Source organism: Microcebus murinus, chromosome 11 (assembly GCF_040939455.1).
Source record: "Microcebus murinus isolate Inina chromosome 11, M.murinus_Inina_mat1.0, whole genome shotgun sequence".
Taxonomy (NCBI): domain Eukaryota; kingdom Metazoa; phylum Chordata; class Mammalia; order Primates; family Cheirogaleidae; genus Microcebus; species Microcebus murinus.
This window is the reverse complement of record NC_134114.1, coordinates 4,591,739-4,614,063: the sequence shown is the minus strand read 5'-3', so window position 1 is coordinate 4,614,063 and position 22,325 is coordinate 4,591,739. Positions and strand designations below refer to the sequence as shown.

At 42.5% G+C, this 22,325-nt stretch overlaps 2 protein-coding genes across 3 annotated transcripts in view; one reads left to right on the top strand and one right to left on the bottom strand.

Moving 5' to 3' along the window:
* Positions 1-5,772, bottom strand: part of SRD5A1 (steroid 5 alpha-reductase 1) — a 36,869-nt gene extending 31,097 nt beyond the window's left edge. For both annotated transcript variants that reach the window (XM_076007926.1, XM_012744231.3), the window contains exon 1: positions 5,324-5,772. In XM_076007926.1, coding sequence (XP_075864041.1) covers positions 5,324-5,610 — 287 coding nt within the window. In that variant the 5' untranslated portion in view covers positions 5,611-5,772. The remainder of the gene's footprint in view (positions 1-5,323) is intronic.
* A 316-nt stretch (positions 5,773-6,088) lies between these two features.
* The window catches only part of NSUN2 (NOP2/Sun RNA methyltransferase 2), a 28,460-nt gene continuing 12,223 nt past the window's right edge, over positions 6,089-22,325 (top strand). The window contains exons 1-9 of the mRNA XM_076007925.1: positions 6,089-6,277; positions 6,388-6,545; positions 7,119-7,223; positions 12,406-12,511; positions 14,945-15,016; positions 16,201-16,285; positions 16,890-17,082; positions 19,226-19,300; positions 20,397-20,527. Of these exons, the coding sequence (XP_075864040.1) occupies positions 6,182-6,277; positions 6,388-6,545; positions 7,119-7,223; positions 12,406-12,511; positions 14,945-15,016; positions 16,201-16,285; positions 16,890-17,082; positions 19,226-19,300; positions 20,397-20,527 (1,021 nt within the window). The 5' untranslated portion in view covers positions 6,089-6,181. The remainder of the gene's footprint in view (positions 6,278-6,387; positions 6,546-7,118; positions 7,224-12,405; positions 12,512-14,944; positions 15,017-16,200; positions 16,286-16,889; positions 17,083-19,225; positions 19,301-20,396; positions 20,528-22,325) is intronic.

Below are 22,325 nucleotides of genomic sequence, written 5' to 3'. Positions count from 1 at the left end.
TGTCTTGAACTCCTGGACTCAAGTGATCTTCCTGCCTTGGCCTCTCAAAGTGCTAGGATTACAGATATGAGCCACTGCGACCAGCCTGGAGAGTAGTTAATTTAAATAATTAACTTTATTACTTTTTCTCAACAATTTGAGACCACTGAAATCTATAGCACTTCTTAGATTTGGATCTGTTCCTCTTGCTTGTCTTTCCTTCTGTAGAAGACTCTTTTGCAATGATGACTTAATCACACAGATGCCAACAAAGCTGCATGCTTAAATAAATACCTTGCTTTTTCAAAGCAACACTATGGTCACAATGAATATTTCACTTTTCATCATTCTATACTTTTGCATAGTTTTTCTCTTCTCAGATTATTCAAATCCACTCAGCAAGGGCCAAAGATACAGTGCACTCTCCTTGAAAACAAATTAATTGGAAGGCCATTAGGTTGAGATGGTGCTTTGGGTCCTACATAAGGAAAACAAAACCCAACTCAGTATAAATAGTAAAAGGAAACTTAGGCGTGATCAATCAGAAACCACCAATTCACCTCCAACTGGAGACGTTACCAATCAGAAACTGCCAACTAACCTCCAACTAGACACTTACCAATCAGAAGCCATGAATTAACCTCCATCTGGGGACTTCTACTCTAACCAATCAAATGTGTCTTGCTTGTGCAAACACCTTACAAAATAAGCAGCCCCCTTGAGGGAGCCTAAACCTTTGTGGTTTGGCACTGATTCATGAATCTGTTTGCTTAAGTAAACTCCCTAAAATTTTAATGTGGCTAATTTTATCTTTTAACATCCTTCATCCTCTCAGTTCCCCGCTACTGTTTTAACATGTCACATGACTCATTTAAAAGTGAGGCTGGGCCAGGCCTCCCCCAAGAGCCCATTGATAGAATTATGCAAGAGGAATGATGAATCAGAAGTAGGTGAGGTTCTCCGAGGCCTCAGAATCTGAGTTCACCACAGAAGCAAAAGCGCGCAGGCCACGGCTCTGGCTGAGCACACACCTCAGGGCAGGTGTTAGGAAGAGGGGGCCTTGCAGGCATCTGGTGGCAGCACTCTGGGGCCACCTGGCAACTGGACATGACAAAACGACCACTGAAGGCTCCCAGGGCAAGCAGCGCCTGGGGCTCTGGCCCTTTGTCTGTTAAATCAGTGGTCCCAACCTTTTTGGCACCAGGGACTGGCTTCATGGAAGGTAATTTTTCCAGACTGAGGGGTGTGGTGGTTTCGGGATGATTCAAACGCATTGCATTTACTGTGCACTTTATTTCTATTATTATTACATTGTTAACCTCTATGCTAATGGTCATCTGTTTTTGCAGCTGCTCCCCAGCGCTAGCATCACCACCTCAGCCCCCTCTCAGACCATCGGGCATTAGATTCCCATAGGGAGCACGCAGCCTAGACCCCTCACTTGGGCAGTTTACAGCAGGAGTTGCGCTCCTATGAGAATCTAATGCCACCACTGATCTGACAGGAGGCGGAGACAGGCGGCAATGCCAGCGAAGGGGACTGGCTGTAAATACAGATGAAGCTTCGCTCTGCCACTCACCTCCTGCTGTGCGGTCCGGTTCCTAACAGGCCAGCCATGGACTGGCACCAGTCTGCAGCCCAGGGGTTGAGGACTACAGCGTTAATGGACGAGTGATGAAGAAATAACCCCCTGACTAAGGAAGTCACTGCTGTGAGCAGGAAGGGATGATCTGTGAGCAGAGGCAGTCCAGGAAATACTGGACAAGCCTGCTTGGCCACAGAGAAAGCAGGGCATGAGGGCAGATGGATGGCACCTGGCTCTGGTGGCCTCTGGCATACATATGCTGTCCTGAGCTGATGCTGGTGACAACAGGAGCCTGCTGCCATCTAGCAAAGCAAGATCTAAAGTTGAGGGTAGGGAAAGAGCGTAGGGGGCGGGGGAAGGGTGAGGAAGCTCAGCAAGAACCCAAACTGGTGACTAGGACCTGGATTAGGGCACCAGCCCAGGGAGATGGAACGGAGGGCCAGGGAACAGGATGAGAACGGGGGAGGCAGAGGAGGGAGCAGCACTGTGACCACAGAGTGTCAGACCTGGGTAACAAGGAGAGCAGAGGGTGAAGGTCGTAGGACAGAGTAAAGCACAGGTTTGGGAGGGCCCTTGGGTGAGAAGGCAGGAGGCCTGGTAAGAGGCAGGAGAACGCACCTGCCTCAGGTAGCTGGCACCAAGCCAGACGCTCTCCACGCTCAGGAAGGCTAGGAACTGAGTGAGAAGACACTGCCTCTGCCCTCAAGACCCCACACACCCGGGGCTAAAAGCAAGAGGCTTCAGCGCAGAAAGAAGGCAGGCAACTCCTGTCCCTACTCTGGGCCCTGAAGACATTCTTGAAGATGTCCTTGGGGGAAACAGGCCAGGCGGGAGCTTGCTCTGTATCACAGCTTTGCCCCGTTCCCCTCGCGGTGAGGCTGCCCTCCCCTCCCTGGCACTTTTGCCCAAAAAGTCCTGCAGAGCCCCCATAGCCTTGTGCTCCTCGCCTGATAGGGAATATCGTGTCTCTGCCTGCCCGGTACTACAGCAGGGCCAAACATCAGTCCTCAGTGAACGTCTGCTGGACAAATACACAGAAACGTGAGGTCGCCTCTATCTCACAGGTAAACACAGCCTTCCTTTCCTTTTCCTTCCTCCCTGAGCTGACTGTTCCATCCTCATCGTCCCCTGAACTGTCAGTCGCTCTGGGAATAGCTGCAGTCCTGCTGCCTTTGGGCCTCACTGTCTCTGGCAAGCCCCTGGGCCTGGCCAGGCCCTCACTGCTGCCAGGAGGGGCTCACACTCCTCAGGGCAGGCCCCGCCTAACTCCTCCTCAACCCCATCCCTCCCCACGCGGCAGGGGCCCTGTGGACTCCTCTCAAGTTCTGCAAGGTGCTGCCCAGTTGGCCGAAGCACCTCCCCAGGCTCAGCTTTCTCCCGCCTCCGCACAGCACAGCTCGGGCTTGTGTTCCTGCAGCCTCGTCTCTCGCTGGGTCTCGTATCATCTGCAGTTCCCCACACCGGTCACCGGCCCCGCTGGGATGGTCTATCGCCAGTGCTAAATGCTGTTTCCACCCTGCTTCTCCTCCAAGTGCTCACCGACTTAGGTCAAATGACTGTTTAATAAATAAGTTGCTTGAGTAGAATGGAAAATGTTTATCTTTTCTATTTAGAAAACCTAAATGTCCCCAAACCACACAGACTATGTAGACAGGAAAATGTACAATTTAAAAAGACCACCAGGCCGGGCGCTGTGGCTCACGCCTGTAATCCTAGCTCTTGGGAGGCCGAGGCGGGTGGATTGCTCAAGGTCAGGAGTTCAAAACCAGCCTGAGCAAGAGCGAGACCCCGTCTCTACTATAAATAGAAAGAAATTAATTGGCTAACTGATATATATATAAAAAAATTAGCCGGGCATGGTGGCGCATGCCTGTAGTCCCAGCTACTCGGGAGGCTGAGGCAGAAGGATCACTCAAGCCCAGGAGATTGAGGTTGCTGTGAGCTAGGCTGACGCCACGGCACTCACTCTAGCCTGGACAACAAAGTGAGACTCTGTCTCAAAAAAAATAAAAATAAAAAAAAATAAAAAGACCACCAGTTTTAAAAACTATGCCTGACCTGGCAAAGCATTCTGGAGCAGTTTTTGAGACCACTAGTCTGGGAATCAGTCTAGGCCCAGCAATGCCCCGGCCAACAGCCTCGGGTAGAACACTCGCCAGCTGTGTCTCAGTGCTCTCACCTTTGCGGAATGATCTACTCAAGTTCTGTGGTGCCTTTGCCCCGTGGGAGGCTGCATTCGTTCTCCCACAAGTGAGCCCGGGTACAATTAAACATGATGTGTTAAGTCTGAAAGTTTCAACTCAGGCTTTCAGATGCAACATTGTTTCCAATGCCACATGTTCATTGGCAAGGAAGGCTGGCCACAGTGTGCAGGAATGACCCACAAAGTACAGGCATAGATATGCATGCACAGCAATGCAAAACAGTGCGTTATTTATTGAGCCTGCAGATGTGCCGGCACCATGCAAGCATTTTAGGGAGCTGCCTTTGCTTAAAATGCATGCCAGCCCCACAGGGTGGTACCATCACCATGCCCATTTTACAGGTGGGCAACAGCTGGTGCAGAGCAGCAGTGATCACTGAGGTTGACAGTGATGGGGTTGGGATGGCACCTAACAGTCTGACCCCAGAGCTTGCTTCTAGCCATTAGAAAAACAGACAGACACCGCTTCTGGAGTATTTATGGAAAAGTATACACAGATAGGAAAGTCTGAATATTTGAATTTCAGCAATGTTTGATCATCTTACCAAAAAAAAAAAAAAATCCAGCAGCCTGACTATTCCTTAATGGTAAAGAGCTTCAGGTACACAGCATTCACTAAGCCTTTGTAAAGTGCCCACATAAAAGCAGAATGGGGACACCGACTACATCAGGTAGGTATAAGGTGCCCGTATCCGGGTTAACTTATGTACTGAGAACGGTAGTAGGTGTCAGACACTTGTTCTAGCATTGGAGCTGGGAAGCCTGGCCTTCCTCCTTACTGGAATGTAAGATACAAGGAGAAAGTAGAGAGGCTTATAAACACCTAATGAATTCTTCCTCTATCTCCAGGAAGTGGGTATTTTAAGGTGGTTCAACTTTCTCTGCTGCAGAGAGATCCTTTCGAAAACAGAAAACAAAAGATTTAGAAGTCATCTTTAGGACTCCACCTGTTAAGGTTTGAGGTTGCTGCATGGAAAGCCATTATGCAAGCCCTGGGGCCCCCTGCATTTTGTGGAGGTGAAGGACCCTGAAAGAGACCAAGCTTGCAGTGGGGAAATCACAAAGTGAGTTTAGGAGACCAGGCTTCCAAGCTGCAGCTGGATCATTCGGCTAGGAGAAAACAGCTCCACCACCAGTTTCACCACCAAAGATGCCGAAAGGAGCAACGGCAGAAAAAGAGCAATAATACACGACGGACAAGGCGACGTGAGACCACCAGCACTCTACTTTGGACCCCTAATACTTTGGGCCCCGAAGTCTGGATCTGAGGGAACAAAACCAAGGATTATTGTACAGCTAACACTTTCCAGATCAAAGCTGCACAACTTTTCTATCACTCCCTTTCACCTTTCAATCCTTTCTAACCGTCTCCCGCTTTCCCCAGACTAATCCCTACTTGTGTCTCAACTGGATTCCGGAGCCAGGGGCACGGGACAGCACCCGCGGCCGGCGGGGGAAGGGACCAGCGCGGAGAGGACGCCCGGGGGGGGGGCGGGCAGGGGCGCAGGGCAGGAGGAGAGCCCGGGGGAGGCGCAGGCCGGGGCCCGCGACGTTACCGCTGCGTGTAGTGGGCGAGGAACATGGCCAGCAGGACGCGGTTGGGCGCGCAGCGGAGGCGCTCGGGCGACGCGCGGGCGCACTGGTACAGCGGCACGGCCAGCGAGGGCAGCTCCTGCACGGCCCAGGCGGCCCTGGCCGGCACCCGGGGCCCGGAGCTGGCCGAGGAGTAGCGGCCGTAGGGCGGGCCCACGAGCGAGAGCGCCGCGAAGCCCAGCAGCGCCAGCAGGCACTCCAGGTAGGCGAGCGCGTCCAGCGGGGGCTCCTGCGCCAGCGCCAGCGCCATCGCCGCGGAGGAACGGCTCGCCCCATGCCCCGGCGCCCGCGGCGGCCCACATATAGGGCGCCGGCGAGGGGCGGAGGCGCGGCTCTCTGATGCCCGCGAGCCTGCGACGCCCTCGCACCGGGGCCGCGCCCAGACCCCGCCGGCCGGCCCCGCTGTCGCGCCGGGCGGGGCGGGGACTGGCACCTGCGTGGGCGGGGCCTGCCGCGGGCCCGCCCCCGCCCGGCCGCCGGAGCCCCGCCCCCACGCCGCTCTGCGCACGCGCCGCCCTCGGGCTGCCCGCGGAGCTGCCTGAGCCCGCGTGCGAGACCCGGCCGTTCCGCGCGGGGACGCCCTTGGGGCTGTTCCCCGGAGCCTTTCTCCCCCTCACGGCTGTCTGCAATTTTCTGTCGCACGTTGTCTTCCGGGAGGGCGGACTGCGCCGCTTTGGGCTCAGTTCTCGAGGGTCCCTGCAGGCTCCGGAAGGGACCGGGCCCAGACGCGTGGGGTCCTCGCGTTCGGACCGGAAGTGCGGCGCGCAGCCGGGGCAGTGGCGGGCAGGTGTCTGCGAGCGGCCTGCGCGGCCGCGTGGGCCATGGGGCGGCGGTCGCGGGCCCGGCGGCTCCAGCAGCAGCAGCGGCCCGAGGGCGCGGAGGATGGCGCCGAGGGCGGCGGGAAGCGCGGCGAGGCGGTAGGAGCCGGGGGCGGCGGGCGGGCTGGGGCCCCGCGTGTGCCTCCCGGACCCCGGGCCTGCGGGGCGGCTCCTCGGGCCTCGGGGTACGACGCCTTTTCCTTCCGCAGGGCTGGGAAGGCGGGTACCCCGAGATCGTCAAGGAGAACAAGCTGTTCGAGCACTACTACCAGGAGCTCAAGATCGTGCCCGAGGGCGAGTGGGACCAGTTCATGGGCGCGCTCCGGGAGCCTCTCCCGGCCACTTTAAGAATTACCGGTTACAAAAGGTGAGGGGCTGTTCATTTTCTTGGGAATTGGGGCTAGGATGCCCGATGTTAAAAGCGAGGCGGTTTTCTCCCAAATTTTATAGTGCCAGCGAACGTTGCATATCAGCCATGTAGACTCGGGGATCATTGAAGAGGGAGCACAAGGGTCTGATGACATAGAGACGTATTGCAGGTGAATGGTTAGAATAAGAAATGGAAATATAATCAGAGAAAGGTTTGGATTCTGATTATTGGTGAACTGAGGATCCTACAAGAGAATTTATGACATCAAATATGGATGAAATCATCTGGTCTTTTTTTTCAGTCTTTATAGTTAAATTTCTGCAAATAAGTTGCAAGTGAGAATGAAACCATAGGTATATTTGGAATAAACACAGTTTTGTTTTTCGGGATCAAACAATGAAGATTCTTTAAATTTTGAAGGGATAGGATACAGGAAAAAGACGATGACTAAAGAATGTCTTCCCTCTATGCAAAGTTGGATCTAGTTTTAAAACACCTGCAGTTTTAAAAAGATACAATGTATTAAATTAGCTTTTTAGACTAATTTGAAACTTTGTTATGTTTTAATAGCCATGCAAAAGAGATTCTCCATTGCTTAAAAAACAAGTATTTCAAGGAATTGGAGGACTTGGAGGTGGATGGTCAGAAAGTTGAAGTTCCACAGCCACTGAGTTGGTAGGTATCGTCACACTTAATCATGTTGTTGAGTATTTCCTTTTTTCCTTTTTTTTTGAGACAGAATTGACAGAGTCTCACTTTCTTGCCTAGGCTAGAGAGTGCTGTGGCGTCAGTCTAGCTCACAGCAACCTCAAACTCTTGGGCTTAAGCGATCCTCCTGCCTCAGCCTCCTGAGTAGCTGGGACTACAGGCTGCTGTGCTGGGCTAATTTTTTTCTGTTTTAGTTGTTTGGCTTAATTTTCTTTCTATTTATAGTAGAGACAGGGTCTTGCTCTCGTTAAGGCTGGTCTCAAACTCCTGAGCTCAAGCAATCTTCCCACCTCGGCCTCTCAGAGTGCTAGATAACAGGCGTGAAACACCGTGCCTGGCCTTTCCGTTTTTTAAAATTTATTTTTTTTAATTTTTTAATTTATTTCGTGAGTAGATGCTGACAGACATGTTGGGTATTTCTTTGGGATGTTAATGTCTGTCACTTGAATGTATGTCTTGGTACTGCATTTGCTATTAACACAAAATAACCTGAATGTATTTCCAGATATCCTAATGTTCTTTTACCCAATGCTTTCATTGACATTATGATGTTATGCAGATTTTCATAGATATTTTACAGCTGTCTATTTGAGACACTAAGTTCAGTTAACTCTTCTTAGTAGATCCAGCCTCTTTCTTTCCTTGATATTACCACTTCTACCATCTCCATGTTACGGCCTTTGTTTTCTCACCTCAAAACTTTTGCAGAGTATGTTCTCTACCTTCAGAAAAAGGACAGATGTAACCTGAGGAAAGGTCACCACAGTCTGCTGTCAGGTAGTCTCCTGGTAGTTCTCAGTGTAGACTGGGGCTGGTCCATGCAGTCTCCCACCGCCTCAGCATCCAAGCACATTGCTGCTTTCAGTGTTGCCCTTTCCTTACTTGTCCTGGAGGATCTGGACTACCTGTTCCTCCTGGCCCAGTTCACATCTGGGTTGTGTGAAGGTGATCCCTTGTGCTGGCAGCACAGGTGTCTTGTAAAGTGCCTGGAATACTCTGGAGGTGCCAAGCCCTGGTTAATTTATACATGTAGAAGTTATTAAAGGAAAAATGTTATGGTTTCATATTTCAAATTATTGAGTTTTCAGAGTAAAAAAGAAATGTTTTAAATAATTTTTATAAAAAGATCAATTAAGCATTTTATGTCAACCCTTGAGGTTTGTTTTTTTTTTTGGAGACAGAGTCTCACTCTTGTTGCCCCGGCTAGAGTGCCATGGTGTTAGCCTAGCTCACAGCAACCTCAAACTCCTGGGCACGAGCAGTCCTCCTGTCTCAGCCTCCAGAGTAGCTGGGATTACAGGCATGCACCACCACGGCTGGCTAATTTTTTTTTTATATATATTTTTAGTTGTCCAATTAATTTCTTTCTATTTTCTATTAAATTCTTTCTAATTTCTTTCTGCAACCTCAAAATACTCAAGCTCAAGCCCTCCTGAGCAGCTGGGACTACAGGCACTGGCCACCATGCCCAGCTAATTTTGCTATTTTTAGTAGAGATGGGGGTCACACTCTTGCTCAGGCTGGTCTCAAGCTCCTGGGCTCAAGCTATCCTCCTGCCTCAGCCTCCTGGGGTGCTACAATTACAGGCGTGAGCCATGACACCTAGCCTGTTGTATTACCTTTTTAGGTAGCCTTTAGTGATTACAAACCAAGGTCAGATTTTCATTAATCATGGGTTACAGATTTGCTTGCTTTTCTTTCATTGACGTATGGACTTCAGTTTCCATGTCACAGACAGGCACAGCATACACATTTGAATGAGTGCTGACTGGCCAAACTAAATTGATATTCAGCCATTATCATAGTCAAATGTACCATTGTTGAATGTGTTTCTAGGTTAAATTTGCAATTTTCTTCCAAAAAATTCAGTGGTGGTTTTTTAATGATATATTTTCGTCAGATTTTAAAAGCTTGAAGGGTACAGTACAGGAAAGTGATTCAGGTGCTGGGTTGCTGTTGGTGGTTACTAATTGTGTGTCTGCGGTAGTGAGGTCAGTGGGAAAGGAAGATGTTCAGCCTTTGGCTATGGCGTTGCTGAGGTGAAGTGACCTTCACAGGATCAAGCTTTTCTTCTGAATAGTAACTAGATTATAGACTTTGGAGATTTTGTTGATTGTGCTGATGCTTGTGTGCTGCTTAGAGTAGAGGCCGTCTGGCATTGCCCACAACAGGGTTGTAGTTGTCCTTGGGCAACTTCCATTTTGTAGTTTTGCATGTATTTGCTGCTTCACACAATCACCTGAAAACATTTTTTCCTAAAACCTTGTGTCTGTGCAGTGATGGGGTAAGAAATAAGAAAGACTTTCAAAATGAGGATGTCTTTTTCCTCTGGTCTCAGCCAGTAGGAGCATTTTAGCACACACCTGTAGGGCGGAGGTGTACTCTCAAGGCCTGTCATTGAGATCATTTTCTTCTGCATGTTCCAGCAAACTGTGAGAAACCATGGGTTGTTAATAAGTCTTGCTATTTTTTTGTTCTGCATACCATGGTTAAACTTTTATTTGGTTAGCCCTTTTTAACATTTAACAGCTGCTTTTTCCATCTTGTTTGTTGAACATTATGTATGGTACATGAGGAGGCGAAATTCTTAAGCCTCTTAGAAAGGCTCTGCAGGTTGTCTGAATTGAAGAATGAAAGTGAATCATTCTCTGCCAGCAGCCGGCAACTTTTATGCTATTTTTTTGCTTTAATTTTCTGAACACACAGCTGAAGGGTATGAACAAAAATGTGTGATTTGGGTGCTGATACTCAGCTTTTACTGTTATCAATGACAGTTTCTTGACAGCTTTATTCTGTAAACATTGATTCATTCAAATTCACTTGTCAGTTGTGGGATACTCATAAATCTCTCAGCAAGCAAGGAAAGCAGAAACTTTCCAAGACTTCTAGTGGTTTTCTGTATTGTTCACAATACACAAATAAATCATGTAACATTCTTCCTAATCCTTTTGTATATAGTAGAACATAATTTGGGAAAGTGTGTTTTGGAACTGCATGTTAGAAGGAATGTTATAGTGTAGGACTATAGCTTGGGCCGATGTAATTTTTTCTTACTTTCCATCTACTCAGAACAGCAAGCTATTATCCTAAAGTACTTTTATTGATTTGACAAATCAGTTGGTCAGAACACATCTAACTGTCATTCTGTTCATGTGTTTTTTAATGTCTTGGTTGAAGATGATTTTTCATAGATCTTGTATATGTTTACAAAGTTTTTATCCCCTTGAGAATTTTTGATATGCAAAGGTGACAGTGGTGCTTTTAATTTATCATCAAGAAACTCCACATAGGACTTTTTCTTAAGACTCATGAGCTAAATTTGAATTAAATACCAAAAAATTAAATACAATTCTTGAAGATTGCTTTATTTGTTGTTAAAATCTATGAAGATTTTACTAAACATTTATTGGCTCAAAAAAGATGAAGCTGTTCCTAAAGCTATATAAGGAACATACTTTATTTTAACTGTTAGTCTCTGTAGTTAACTACTTGAAAGTTATTAAGTGTTTTTATTCATAAGATTAACATCTGTCACAATTATAAATACAGTAGCATTTTAATCCCATAGTAGTGAATTTACATTTTAACTATTAGAAATTCAGTCTGTAAGGCACATACAGAGATATTTGTTATATCTGGACTGCTTATGAAAATTCACAATAAGTCTATATGGCATGTTCATATTGATAATGTTTTTGGTGATAGGATAAGTTGGTAACTTATGTGACATCCTACTGTCATTGATCACAGAGAAGTAAGAGCAAGCATTTGGCTATTCACAAATAGAGGTTGCAGTGGCACAGCAGATTTTGCTCAATACTATAGTGAAAGCCAAATTTGAGTACATCCTACTATTTGGCCCCAGTGAGGCCAAAAGGGTATTTAAAACTAAATTCTTTTTTATACGATTTTCTTTTGGCTTTATATTTTTCAAACAAGTTAAACACTGAAGAGAGAACCAGGAGTAGGAAATAGCATCAAAAAACTGGGACATTTGAAGAGTGACCATGAACAGATTCAGCCAGTTTAATCTCCATTATTTGGTAGAAAATACTTTTGAAATGTATCTTACAGTATTATGACTCTTGAGCAGTGTCTTCAGTTCTTAAGCCCTGAGTTTGTTTCTGTCAAGTAATCAAAGTTTCAGAGCAGTCAAATGTGTTTGTATTTCCCAAACATTCCAGTTTAATTTTCATCTGTCCCACTCTAGCTACAATTTAGTACATGGAAACATTGTAACCTTGCTTTGTTAAATTGAGCTTATTTTTATACCTCAGACTTAGTAAGTGCTAAAACTGCAGTAAGGTTTATGGCCAAGTGATGTGTTATACTTAGCTTGTCATTGAGTTAATTGAGCATGGTGCTGTGTGTCTCGTCACTGTATTCACTTGTGCAGGTGCAGATTAGTTGATAATGCAGGCTAAGTTTGAAAACACATTCTTCCCAATCAATGACATCATCATTTATAGAAAGTTCAAATATTAATATATTCACAGAAATGGCAGGAGATACTTCATTCTTAGGTATATGTAGGTAACAATTATCCTAGGAGCTCAAATTAATGAGTTAGTGGTTTCCAAGGTTGTTTTTTTGTTTGTTTATTTGTTTTGGTATATAAAACCTTTTAGTACATTATTGAACTGGTGTGTTTTTAACAATAGTGAAAAATATGTCTTTAAAAACTAATCAAATGTTTGTCAAGCACCCTGACAACTGTTCTCCTGCATTATGTTGATTCTGTGCAATCTACATTTCCTTAACATTTAAATAACTCATTATTTTATATCTTTTTTTGTGTGTGTGTGATGACCTCTATACCACTGTTAACTTACCATAGTGAAGAGTAGCAGGGTCTCTACTATTTCATTTCATCTTGAATCATTATAATTCTGCAGTAATACTGTGTGCATGTGTCTCTTATAACCGCTGTGGCTCTCCTGTCTCTGCCCGGGCCCCAGTGCAGTTAGAACCAAGCTTATTTTTCCCCAAGGACATCACCGAGTGTTGCTGACTATACTTGAGGATTGTGAATATGAGTGAGGAGAATAAAATTGAGTGTCTCATTTGGTGTATGACCTGCATATGCAAGAAATTGTCAAGAGATCACTTTGTATATAATCCATACATGTTTTACTTTCTTATTGGTCAGGTATCCTGAAGAACTTGCCTGGCACACAAATTTAAGTCGAAAAATCTTAAGAAAATCTCCACAGTTGGAAAAGTTTCATCAGTTTCTAGTGAGCGAAACTGAATCTGTAAGTAGATTTCTTTGGATTTGTTGATTTCCTTAAAGCTTTTTAGGCACAGATGTATCGTGGTTGTCTTTTTATCCTACTTGTCACTGGAAGTGATAGGTAGACAGGACACATAGAAAAGATGAGTGTGTGCACCACCTGTAATTTTTGATCATTTGTATTATGTATCTGCTGTCTTGTTTGGCTTGTCCAATCATGCAATTTATTAAGGGTATCAGTCACAGTTGTCTGTCTGATCTATTGTTTTCTCCTACCCGTGGATTTGGGTGGCTGTAAAGTGGGGTGAGCACTGCACTTTGTTGACGGGATGTCTTTCAGGACAGCTGCTTAGTCCACTTTCATTTCCTCCTCAGGTGCACCTCCCAGGTGCCTGCCCCGCAGATAAAGTATTTATGTTTTTAAGGCCATGTTGGTGGGGTATGGGATTTTTGTTTGTTTTTTCTTAATATTTTTTTTAAAAGTGAGACTTGTGATTTTACTTTTTATCATCTCTATTTTTTTCTTGCCATGTGTTGGACCTGTACTTTGCCAAAAAAACAAAACTCCCAGGCACAACTTGAGTCTCATAAGACATCTGTTGTCACCCTCTCGGTTTCTTTGTCACCCCACATTTCTTCAGGCAGTTCAGGTGCTGAACTTCTTACCTTTAACATCAAGTCATCTCTAACAAAATAACTGTTTGCTCATGTAATGAATATTTAAATGAATGCCCATAAAGTTTAGATATTGTAAGCTTTTTCTTTGGAGTTCTTAACCTCACATTTAAATCAGAGGTTTCCTCCTTCCTACTTTCTTATCTATTAATACTTTCTAGGCAAGTAAACCTCTGTGTCACCAGTTTATGGTTTTTTTTCCTTTTCACTCTGAACTTACAGAAATATTGTACTTCCCATGTTTTTTCACTGAAGCCTTTAACCAATTTGGAAGCCCTTCACCTCATTTCTGATCTCTTCCCAACCTATAGCTATTTCTTATCGCTGTGGCTTTCTGTGTGTTTCAGTAGCCTTTTAAACTGGGCTTCTCTTTGCCTAGCTTTTCCTCCCTGAACAGTAATAAGAACCACAAACTAAGTGCTGCCACATACTCTGTACTTGTGGCCAGTACAGGCAGAGATTCTCTCCCTCAGCTTTTAATCTAAATGGAAGGTCAAGTAAGGATAAGCAAGCCGTTAGAGAACAGTTCAGGTTTGCACTTTGAATAGAGTAGAGGGTTTATGAGGAATAGTGTGATACACAGTTGGATAGGTTTGAAGAGCCAGGTTTGGCACCTTGGAAAGGTGGAGGTGATGGGAGTTTAGTGTGGATAGCATCTGTTGTAGGAAACCAATCTAGATTTTTGGTTAGGAGTCAGCATGCTGAGAGCTCTCAAGATTAATGGTGACACCCTCTGGATTATTCAAAGCTGGCTGCAAATTCTCTTCGAGAGTGTTTATAATCAAGTGACTAATTGCTGGGATGTCTAGGGCCTGACTTCCCATCCTGCTTAATGCTTTAATTGAAAACTTGCATGGAAACAGAAGGCAAGCATGTCAGAATCACATTATAATGCAAAAGCTTAGAGTCAGTGTGCCTGGTGAGTGACTCAAGATTCAGATGTCACTGTAGACTCATTGCTGGCCAGAAACCCGTGAGGTGAGAATTAGCAGGGATAAATGTAAAAGTCTGACCGTTAGTTGCCTAAGTTTAAGGTGAGTGACAGCTGCTCAAGTACAAAAGGCCAGGGTTGTAGGGTCCTAATGGAGCAGAAGCCTCAGGCCGTGAGGCTGTTAGAATAGAGCTGTGATCCTGGCAAGTGCTGGGCCACAGCAGGAGAATTTTGTCTACCTCTGAACAGTTGTACCTTTTAACTGATGCCCTGGCCCGCTAGAGAAGATGTAGAGGATGCTTGATTGGTGAGGAATTCTAGACAATGATGATCCGAAGAAGGAAAGATGGGGGCATTCGTTGATGTCTTTGTCTTTTTGAAGAGGCAGTTATAAGGAATAGAAAGTGGACGTGGGCTGTTTCTGAAAACAGAGGATGATTAAGAAATAGATGCTAGAATTTTAGTAAGGAGGGAAAAACCACCTGGCAGTAACTTTCTGTCCTGTGCTAAGCTGATGCTCCCTGTTGCTGAAGGTATTTACACAGCAGTCTGCCTCGGAGAGGTGCTCACCAAGCGTCTGTGCTCTCACGATGGGGACCTGGGACAGTGCACGTGTACAATCCCTTTTCTTTTATAAAAGTCAGTGCCTGCAGTAAGTTTTGGTATTAATGGTTATGCCTATTTAGCCTTTAGACTACTTTATCCATCAGTACAGAATCTATCCTCATTTAATATAGTAGGGATTCTTTCGTTCTGTGTAAGATTATATGATCTTTTTCTGTTGCATTTGAAACAATGCCCACTATTAAAATTTTCTATTTTTTTAATTGTTAATTTTTTTCCCCCAAGGGAAATATCAGCCGTCAAGAAGCGGTTAGCATGATCCCACCGCTGCTGCTCAATGTCCAGCCTCATCACAAGGTAGCAAACTTAACTAGAAACATGGGGTACATCAAGCAGGGTCCACAAGAAAAAGAAACATGGGGGTGGATAGATTGTTAATCAATTTTTGTTGAAACCATTTTTTCTTAATATAGTTAATCCTTTTTTTCCTTTTTAACTTTGGATGAAGAATGATTTATGTTTTAGGTTCTTTGCATTTTTGTTCTACTTAATTTTTAGTTTAGATAACTATTTTGTCCCTTTTTTTTGGTCATACTTCCACTGTCTGCAATACTTTGTCCCTTCCTATTTTTTGAGACAGAGTCTCACTTTGTTGCCTGGGCTAGAGTGCCGTGGCGTCAGCCTATCTCACATCAACCTTAAACTCCTGGGCTCAAATGATCCTTCTGCCTCAGCCTCCCGAGTAGCTAGGACTACAGGCATGTGCCACCATACCCGGCTAATTTTTTTCTATATAATTTTAGCTGTCCAGTTAACTTCTTACTATTTTTGGTAGAGTCAGTGTCTCGCTTCTGCTCAGGCTGGTCTTGAACTCCTGAGCTCAAATGATCCACCTCAACCTCCCAGAGTATTAGGATGACAGGTGTGAGCCACAGTGCCAGGCCTATTTTGTCCCTTCTTAAAGGCTATTTATTTGCTTTACAGATTATTTTAGATGGTCTTGATTGGCTAAATTAGCATGATAATCATAGTGAACATCTGCTGAGAGCTTATTGTATTCCAAGCATTGTTCTGTGTCCTTTATGTGAATTAATTCATTTTACCAACCCCCCCCCCCCTTAGGGGAGATACTGTCACTGTCTCCATTTCTCCAGATGAGGAAAAGGGAGCAAAGAGAAGTGAAGTAACTGGCCCAAGGTTTCAGAGCTAAGAAGGGGCTGAGGTTTTGGCCCAGATAGCTCTGTCCCATAGCATTATAACAATTCTTATTCATCTCTAAGTTTATTGTTTTCACTGGCTTCTAGTGCTATTCTGTTCCCATCTTCTTTGGAGACTGTACTTTTATCATTCTGTGATTTCAGGGGCATTATATTATGGAATCCCTAAAAGTAAAATATGTCATACAGTATGGATGTATTCTATAAAGAAATGTATTTAGGTCTTAGACTAGAAATCAAAAGATTAGAATGACTCATAAAATGTTTAAATGTAGAATATTAGATTTTAAAACAACATTAAACATTTTCTTGCTTTATGAATAGATCCTAGATATGTGTGCAGCACCTGGCTCAAAGACCACACAGTTAATTGAAATGCTACATGCCGACATGAATGTCCCTTTTCCAGGTATGCATTGGACTTGTTTTTAGAAGGGTAGGAATATTACTACTTTGGTGGGTTGTGGACAAGGGGAAGATCCTAACATTGCCTGCTAATTGGGCCCCGAAGTCTCCTATGACAAGCAGATGGCTTTTCTATCTACCACTAGTAGAACTGGACATTTTTGTACACCATCATCAATAATTCTCAAACCAACACATTCATACTTGTGGGGGGAGGGGGGGTGAAAGCGGTATTTTATATTTTCTATAAAGGCAAATAGTGTTTCTTTATCAAGCATGCTTACAGAAGATAGATTTCTCTCCTTGCCTTTCTCTCCTTGCCCTCCTTTGTAATGAAGAGTTACTAATAATAGAAGACATTTTTGGCACAATATGAATAATTGTTGAACAAATGAATTTTGAGGTTTTGAAATTTAAGTGTCCATAAAATCTATGAAGAGCTACCTAGTTCCTTTTTTGAACCACTTAATGTATTTCTAGCAAATCTCAACGTTGGGTCTTAACTTTAGAGGGTTTCTGTTTCTCACCTGCTGACTTAGAGGTTGTATTTCAGGAAATGATTCTACTTATGCTACATTTCACCTGACAGTCCGATTTTATGTTCCCAGAGGGATTTGTTATCGCTAATGATGTGGACAACAAGCGCTGTTACCTGCTCGTTCATCAAGCCAAACGGTTAAGCAGTCCCTGCATCATGGTAGTAAACCATGACGCATCCAGTATACCTAGACTCCTGATAGATGTGGACGGAAGGAAAGAGATTCTCTTCTATGATCGAATTTTATGTGATGTCCCTTGCAGGTATTTATATTTTTAAGGGTCCAGAAAGCCCAAAATCCACTAAGGAAATCAAATCAAACATAGACTAAAATGGAACTGCCTATGAAAACACATGCAATTGTACATATGAGTCTGATGGAGAAAGGTACTGAAGCCTAAACCACAGGATACATGCTCAAAGTTTTAGTAATAAACAGATCAGCAGACCTTGGATACAGAACAAAGATTTTAAAAAATGGATGGTTTTGATAGCCTTATGAAAGATAAGATAAGAAAGATAAGATTCCTCCTGAGAGGAAGATAGAATGATAAACTCCTCCCATTGTGGTGTATTTCAGGATATCATTGGTTGGAACAATATGTGCATCCCAAGAATTTCTATTTGTTCTTCTAATAAGTACAGTATGTAAAAGACTTTGTCATAGTATAATACATAAACACGTTGGGCTTCACATTGTTTATAGTACAATGAATGAAATTCAGAGTTCAGACCTTTGAGAAACTTACTTTACCTGTATTTTTATACCTTTCTTCAAATTTTACATTTGAAGTTTTAGATATTTATATATGAAAGAATTCCATGATATAACTGAGTAACAGTTTTTCCAACTAGAAAAGAAAAAAAACGTAACTAAAGGCATCATGTGGATGATGATGATCTCAGGTGTTAATACTTTTTGAATTGTGTAAGTTTGTTGAGACCAGAGTTCAAAAACTGCCACAAAACTTGGTAGCAATAAACACAAGGTTTAAATGTGATACCTCATCATGGAAGAATTCCATTTTTTAAAAACAAGTGGCAGGCAGATTTACTGCTTGTGACAGGGCTCAGGTTGAAAATTTCAGCTGGTTGCACTGAATATGTCTTTGTTTAAAATACCTGCAAGAATTCCTCTTTAAAGTAAAATTTAAAATAGGCCAGGGAACTAAGTTATTTTTTCCCCTTAGGTTGCAATTTCCTTTTCTCTTTTGAGGTGGGGTCTCTCTCTATTGCCCAGGGCCAGGGCTAGTCTTCAGTGGCATCATCATAGTTTGCTGCAACCTCAAAATCCTGGGCTCAAGTGATCCTCCTGCCTTAGCCTTCCAAATTGCTGGAACTACAGACTTGAGCCGCTGCTGCCAGCTAATTTTTCTATTTTTTGTAGAGATAGGATCTCTCTTGTGCTCAGGCTCAGGCTCAGGCTGTAGGTTGCAATTTTCTAATTTTCCCTAAGGACCCATGTTTTTCCACTCCTGTTTTCTTGTGATCAGAAAGATAACTCATTTCTCACGCCTGAGAACAAAATGACCTTGTGAGCAGTTGGTTGCAAGCTGAGGAAATTTCTGAAATTATGGTGTAATTTCCCACCATATAAGCCTGTGGCATACAGCCAGGGACATCATTTAAAAGCAGGTATCACATCTCAGAACATTTCCATATTGCTGAGCTTGTACCTTAAGCAGAGGTGACTAGACCACCAAAGAAAATTAAAATATAGAGAAAGACAGGCGTTACCCCTGGAAAAACTAGGAAGATAAAATTAGACAAGGACAGAAGATTAACAAGTTTAATCTTTATTATAAAATGTATAAGGAAATAGTTTCCATTAATAAAAACATGAGAATTGCATTATTTCAGGACAGGAAAAAAAAAATAAAAAATAAAAACATGAGAATAACTTTCATTAAATAAAAGTAGAGAGTCAGAAATGTATGATTATAGGAAAACTTTAGTAAAGAAATTAAATGAGCTTAACTGAATTTGCTGTGGAAAATTCTTTGAGTGTAAATTTATCATTATTCACATAGTTCTGATTAAAATGTCTTTGGTGATGATCTGAATTTCTAAATAGTATTCAAGGTTCTGTGCCCTAAATCTGCAAATAAGTTTTGTAAGTATTTTTCCCAAGTGGAAGCAGATTAATATCTCTTTAGGTGTTGAATGAGGTTTCCTGTTCAAAGCCATTGTTTTCTTTTTGACTGAAAATTGAAATGTAATTAAAAAGTATAAGGTGTTAGATTGTTCCTAAAATAGAAAGTTGATTGTGGTTTGTGAAAATTTAGATTGTTTTCTAATTGATATTTATAATATCTATTTTGTAATTTAGCTTGAATATGACACATCTATTAAAATTTAATTGTCTACCTGTATAGAATTTTAAGTTCTTGAATACTTACTTTCTAGTGGAGATGGCACTATGAGAAAAAACATTGATGTTTGGAAGAAGTGGACCACCTTAAATAGCTTGCAGCTCCATGGGTGAGTAGAACTTTGTGACTGGTAACACTGCATGATAAGTAGATTAGTAAAGATTTATTGTTAAATTATGTAATGAGCATCCAGATCTTTAATTGTAAGGCTGTGAATATCAGAGAATGATAGTAAATGGCCACCTTCAAGAATTTGCTTATATATGGGAAGTTGTTTTTAAAACTTTTCATGAGTGTAGTAACTGCAAATTTTATTTACTTCAGAAACACATTTATTAAAAATACTTTTCGTGAAAATTTCTTATAACATTTCAAATGTTTTTTCATGAAATAACTCCTCTTAATGTCTTATTCTTTTTCCTCTCCGTTTTTGTCCTTTTATTATTTTGCTTAACATTTTAGTCTCTTATAAATATTTTTTGATTTTTTTTTTTATGATGGGGAAAACTTTGCAATAAATTTTGGAAAATTCTTAAATGAAAATCTCAAAGTGGTGATAACTTCTATTAATGTTTGGTGTATTGTGGTGTTTTTCTGTGTATAGGGATTTTTAAAATACTTGTTTCAAATAGATTTGATTGTTCTGTCTGTAGAGTTTTGTATTCTTGCTTTCATTTGACATGAAAAGTTGCCTGTTCTTGCAGCAGGACCGTGAGTGATATAAAGTGTGTTGATGGACATCCACCACAAATAGCACCAGCAGGGGATTTGGCTTTTTTATAACAAAAATCCCGTTTTTGTGAAACAGAGGCAAAAGATAGGATTAGAATATATGAAGGGATACAAATTTTTCATAGAAAAATCACATATTTGTACAAGTATGGAGATTTTTTTAATAGTGAAATTCATCTAATACGTTGAATTCAGCAGTTAATCTGTTAATCAACTTTCTGCTTTGCTCTGTGACATATTGGGAAAGGTTAACCGAATAGTAAAGACAGTTGTTTAAATAGATGCTTTTTTATTAACACAAAACACTTTATAATATAAAGTTTACTCTAATTTCACTTAGAGCCTTAAGCTTTTTTGTGATAAGTATCATAAAAACTTGAAATAAATGAGTGACATAATTAGTAAACAGGTGCTTCTAACATGTGTGCTTTATGGACTAGTTCAGTCTTCTGTGACCTAACGCCAACCCTTAGCTTACAGCTACGTATTGCAACTCGAGGTGCTGAACAGCTGGCAGAAGGTGGGAGGATGGTGTATTCCACGTGTTCACTAAACCCCATTGAGGACGAAGCAGTCATAGCGTCTTTGCTGGAAAAGAGTGAAGGTGAGCACACTGGATGCATCTTTTAGGAAAAGTGTATGCTTTAAAAAAATTTTTTTGCTAAGGAATGGTGTATATTCCTATGGGCCTTTTCCTGAGCATGTGCTTATAAGATATATAATATAAAGTTTACCTTCTTAATCATTTTTAAGTCTGCAGTTTGGCAGTATTTGGTATATTCACATTGTTGTGCAACCACCTCCACCAACATCTGTCTCTAGAACTCTTCATCTTGCAAAACTGAAACTCTTGGATCTATAAACAGTAGCTTCCCATGTCCCCCTTTCTCAGTAACCACTGTTCCCTGATTTTGACTACTCTAGGTACCTCATGTAAGTGAAATCATATAGTATTTGTCTTTCTGTGGTTGGTTTATTTTACTTAGTATTGTGTCCTCAAAGTTCATCAAGTTGTAGCATGTGTCGGAGTGATTCTTTTTTAAGGCTAAATAATATTCCATTGTACATGTAAAACACATTTTTGTTTATGCATTAATCTTTCAATGGACAGTAGGGTTTCTTCCATCTTTTGGCTGTTGTGAATAGTGCTGCTGTGAACGTAGTGTACAAAAATCTTCAAGACCCTACTTGTAATTCTTTTAAATACATACCTGAAAGTGGAATTGCTGGATCGTACGGTAATTCTGTTTTTAGCTTTTTGAGGATCCTCCCCGTACTGTTTTCTATATCAGCTGCATCATTTTATATACCTGCCCATACTGCACAGGGGTTCCAGTTTCTGTACATCTTTACCAACACTTCTTTCTTTTTGGGGTTTTTATTGTTGATAGCAGCCAATCCTAATGGGTGTGAGATGTTATCACACCATTTTCTACTATAGACGTGTAGTGTAAAACATTCTGAAAAAGCAGTTTTCTTAATGTTTTGATCTAAAATATTTCTGTTTTTGTTTTGCTGAAATCTTAACTTTTCCTATCATATTCTCCTTAAAGCAAATAATGAGAAATTTCAAACTTATACCATGTTTCCAGAGTAGAACACTATTGAATTCACTGTGCCCATGTGTCCTTTTAGCTGGGTTCTTATCAGTGACCGGGCTGGGCGGTGATGCCGTTAGAGACCTTTATACTAGAATTTAATGTGTTTATTTTGTTTTCCTGTACTTACATAGACCTACATAGAAATGTGATTTCTGAGTGATCCTTCTTGCACGGTCATAATCTCTGTGATTTTGGTGGTACTTTATTTCAGAAGGTGTGTAAGGAGGACAGTGGCAGATATAATTTCCTAGTTAGTTTAACCGTAGTAAAATCATACTTACAAGTATGACTTTGAGTCAGTTGTGAGAACTGTTGAGTCCTGCTCAGATGTGTCTGCATTAGCTAGGAATTTTAGAAAAATATTATTCCATGTAGCTTGAACAACACAAACGCCTCGTATATGCCCCTTGCCACAGTCTGGTCTTAGATCTTGGAGAAGCAGAAAATCGACATTTATTATTTGCATGTCCAGTTGCTATTTATTGTTCAAACCTGAAGGAAAGTTCCAGTATTTGTGGGTTCTCAAACTGCTTTCTTAAAACTGACTTCCTCTGGTTTCTTTGTGAGGGGTTTTCTTGACTTGGAGCAGTAGTCGTAGCCCCATCTTGTGCTGCATGGTAAGGTTTTTGCAGATCGCTAAGTGTTCATCCGATTACCTCTGCTGAATCTCTGTTGCCTGATTAAGAACTCCATGTATTTCTTTTAGCTCCTTTTCCTGTTTTAAACTTGTAGCTGGGACCAGAAGCCAGGTCTCTTGCTGATTTAGGAGAGAACAGGCCCTTGTCTTTGTTAAGCTGGCCT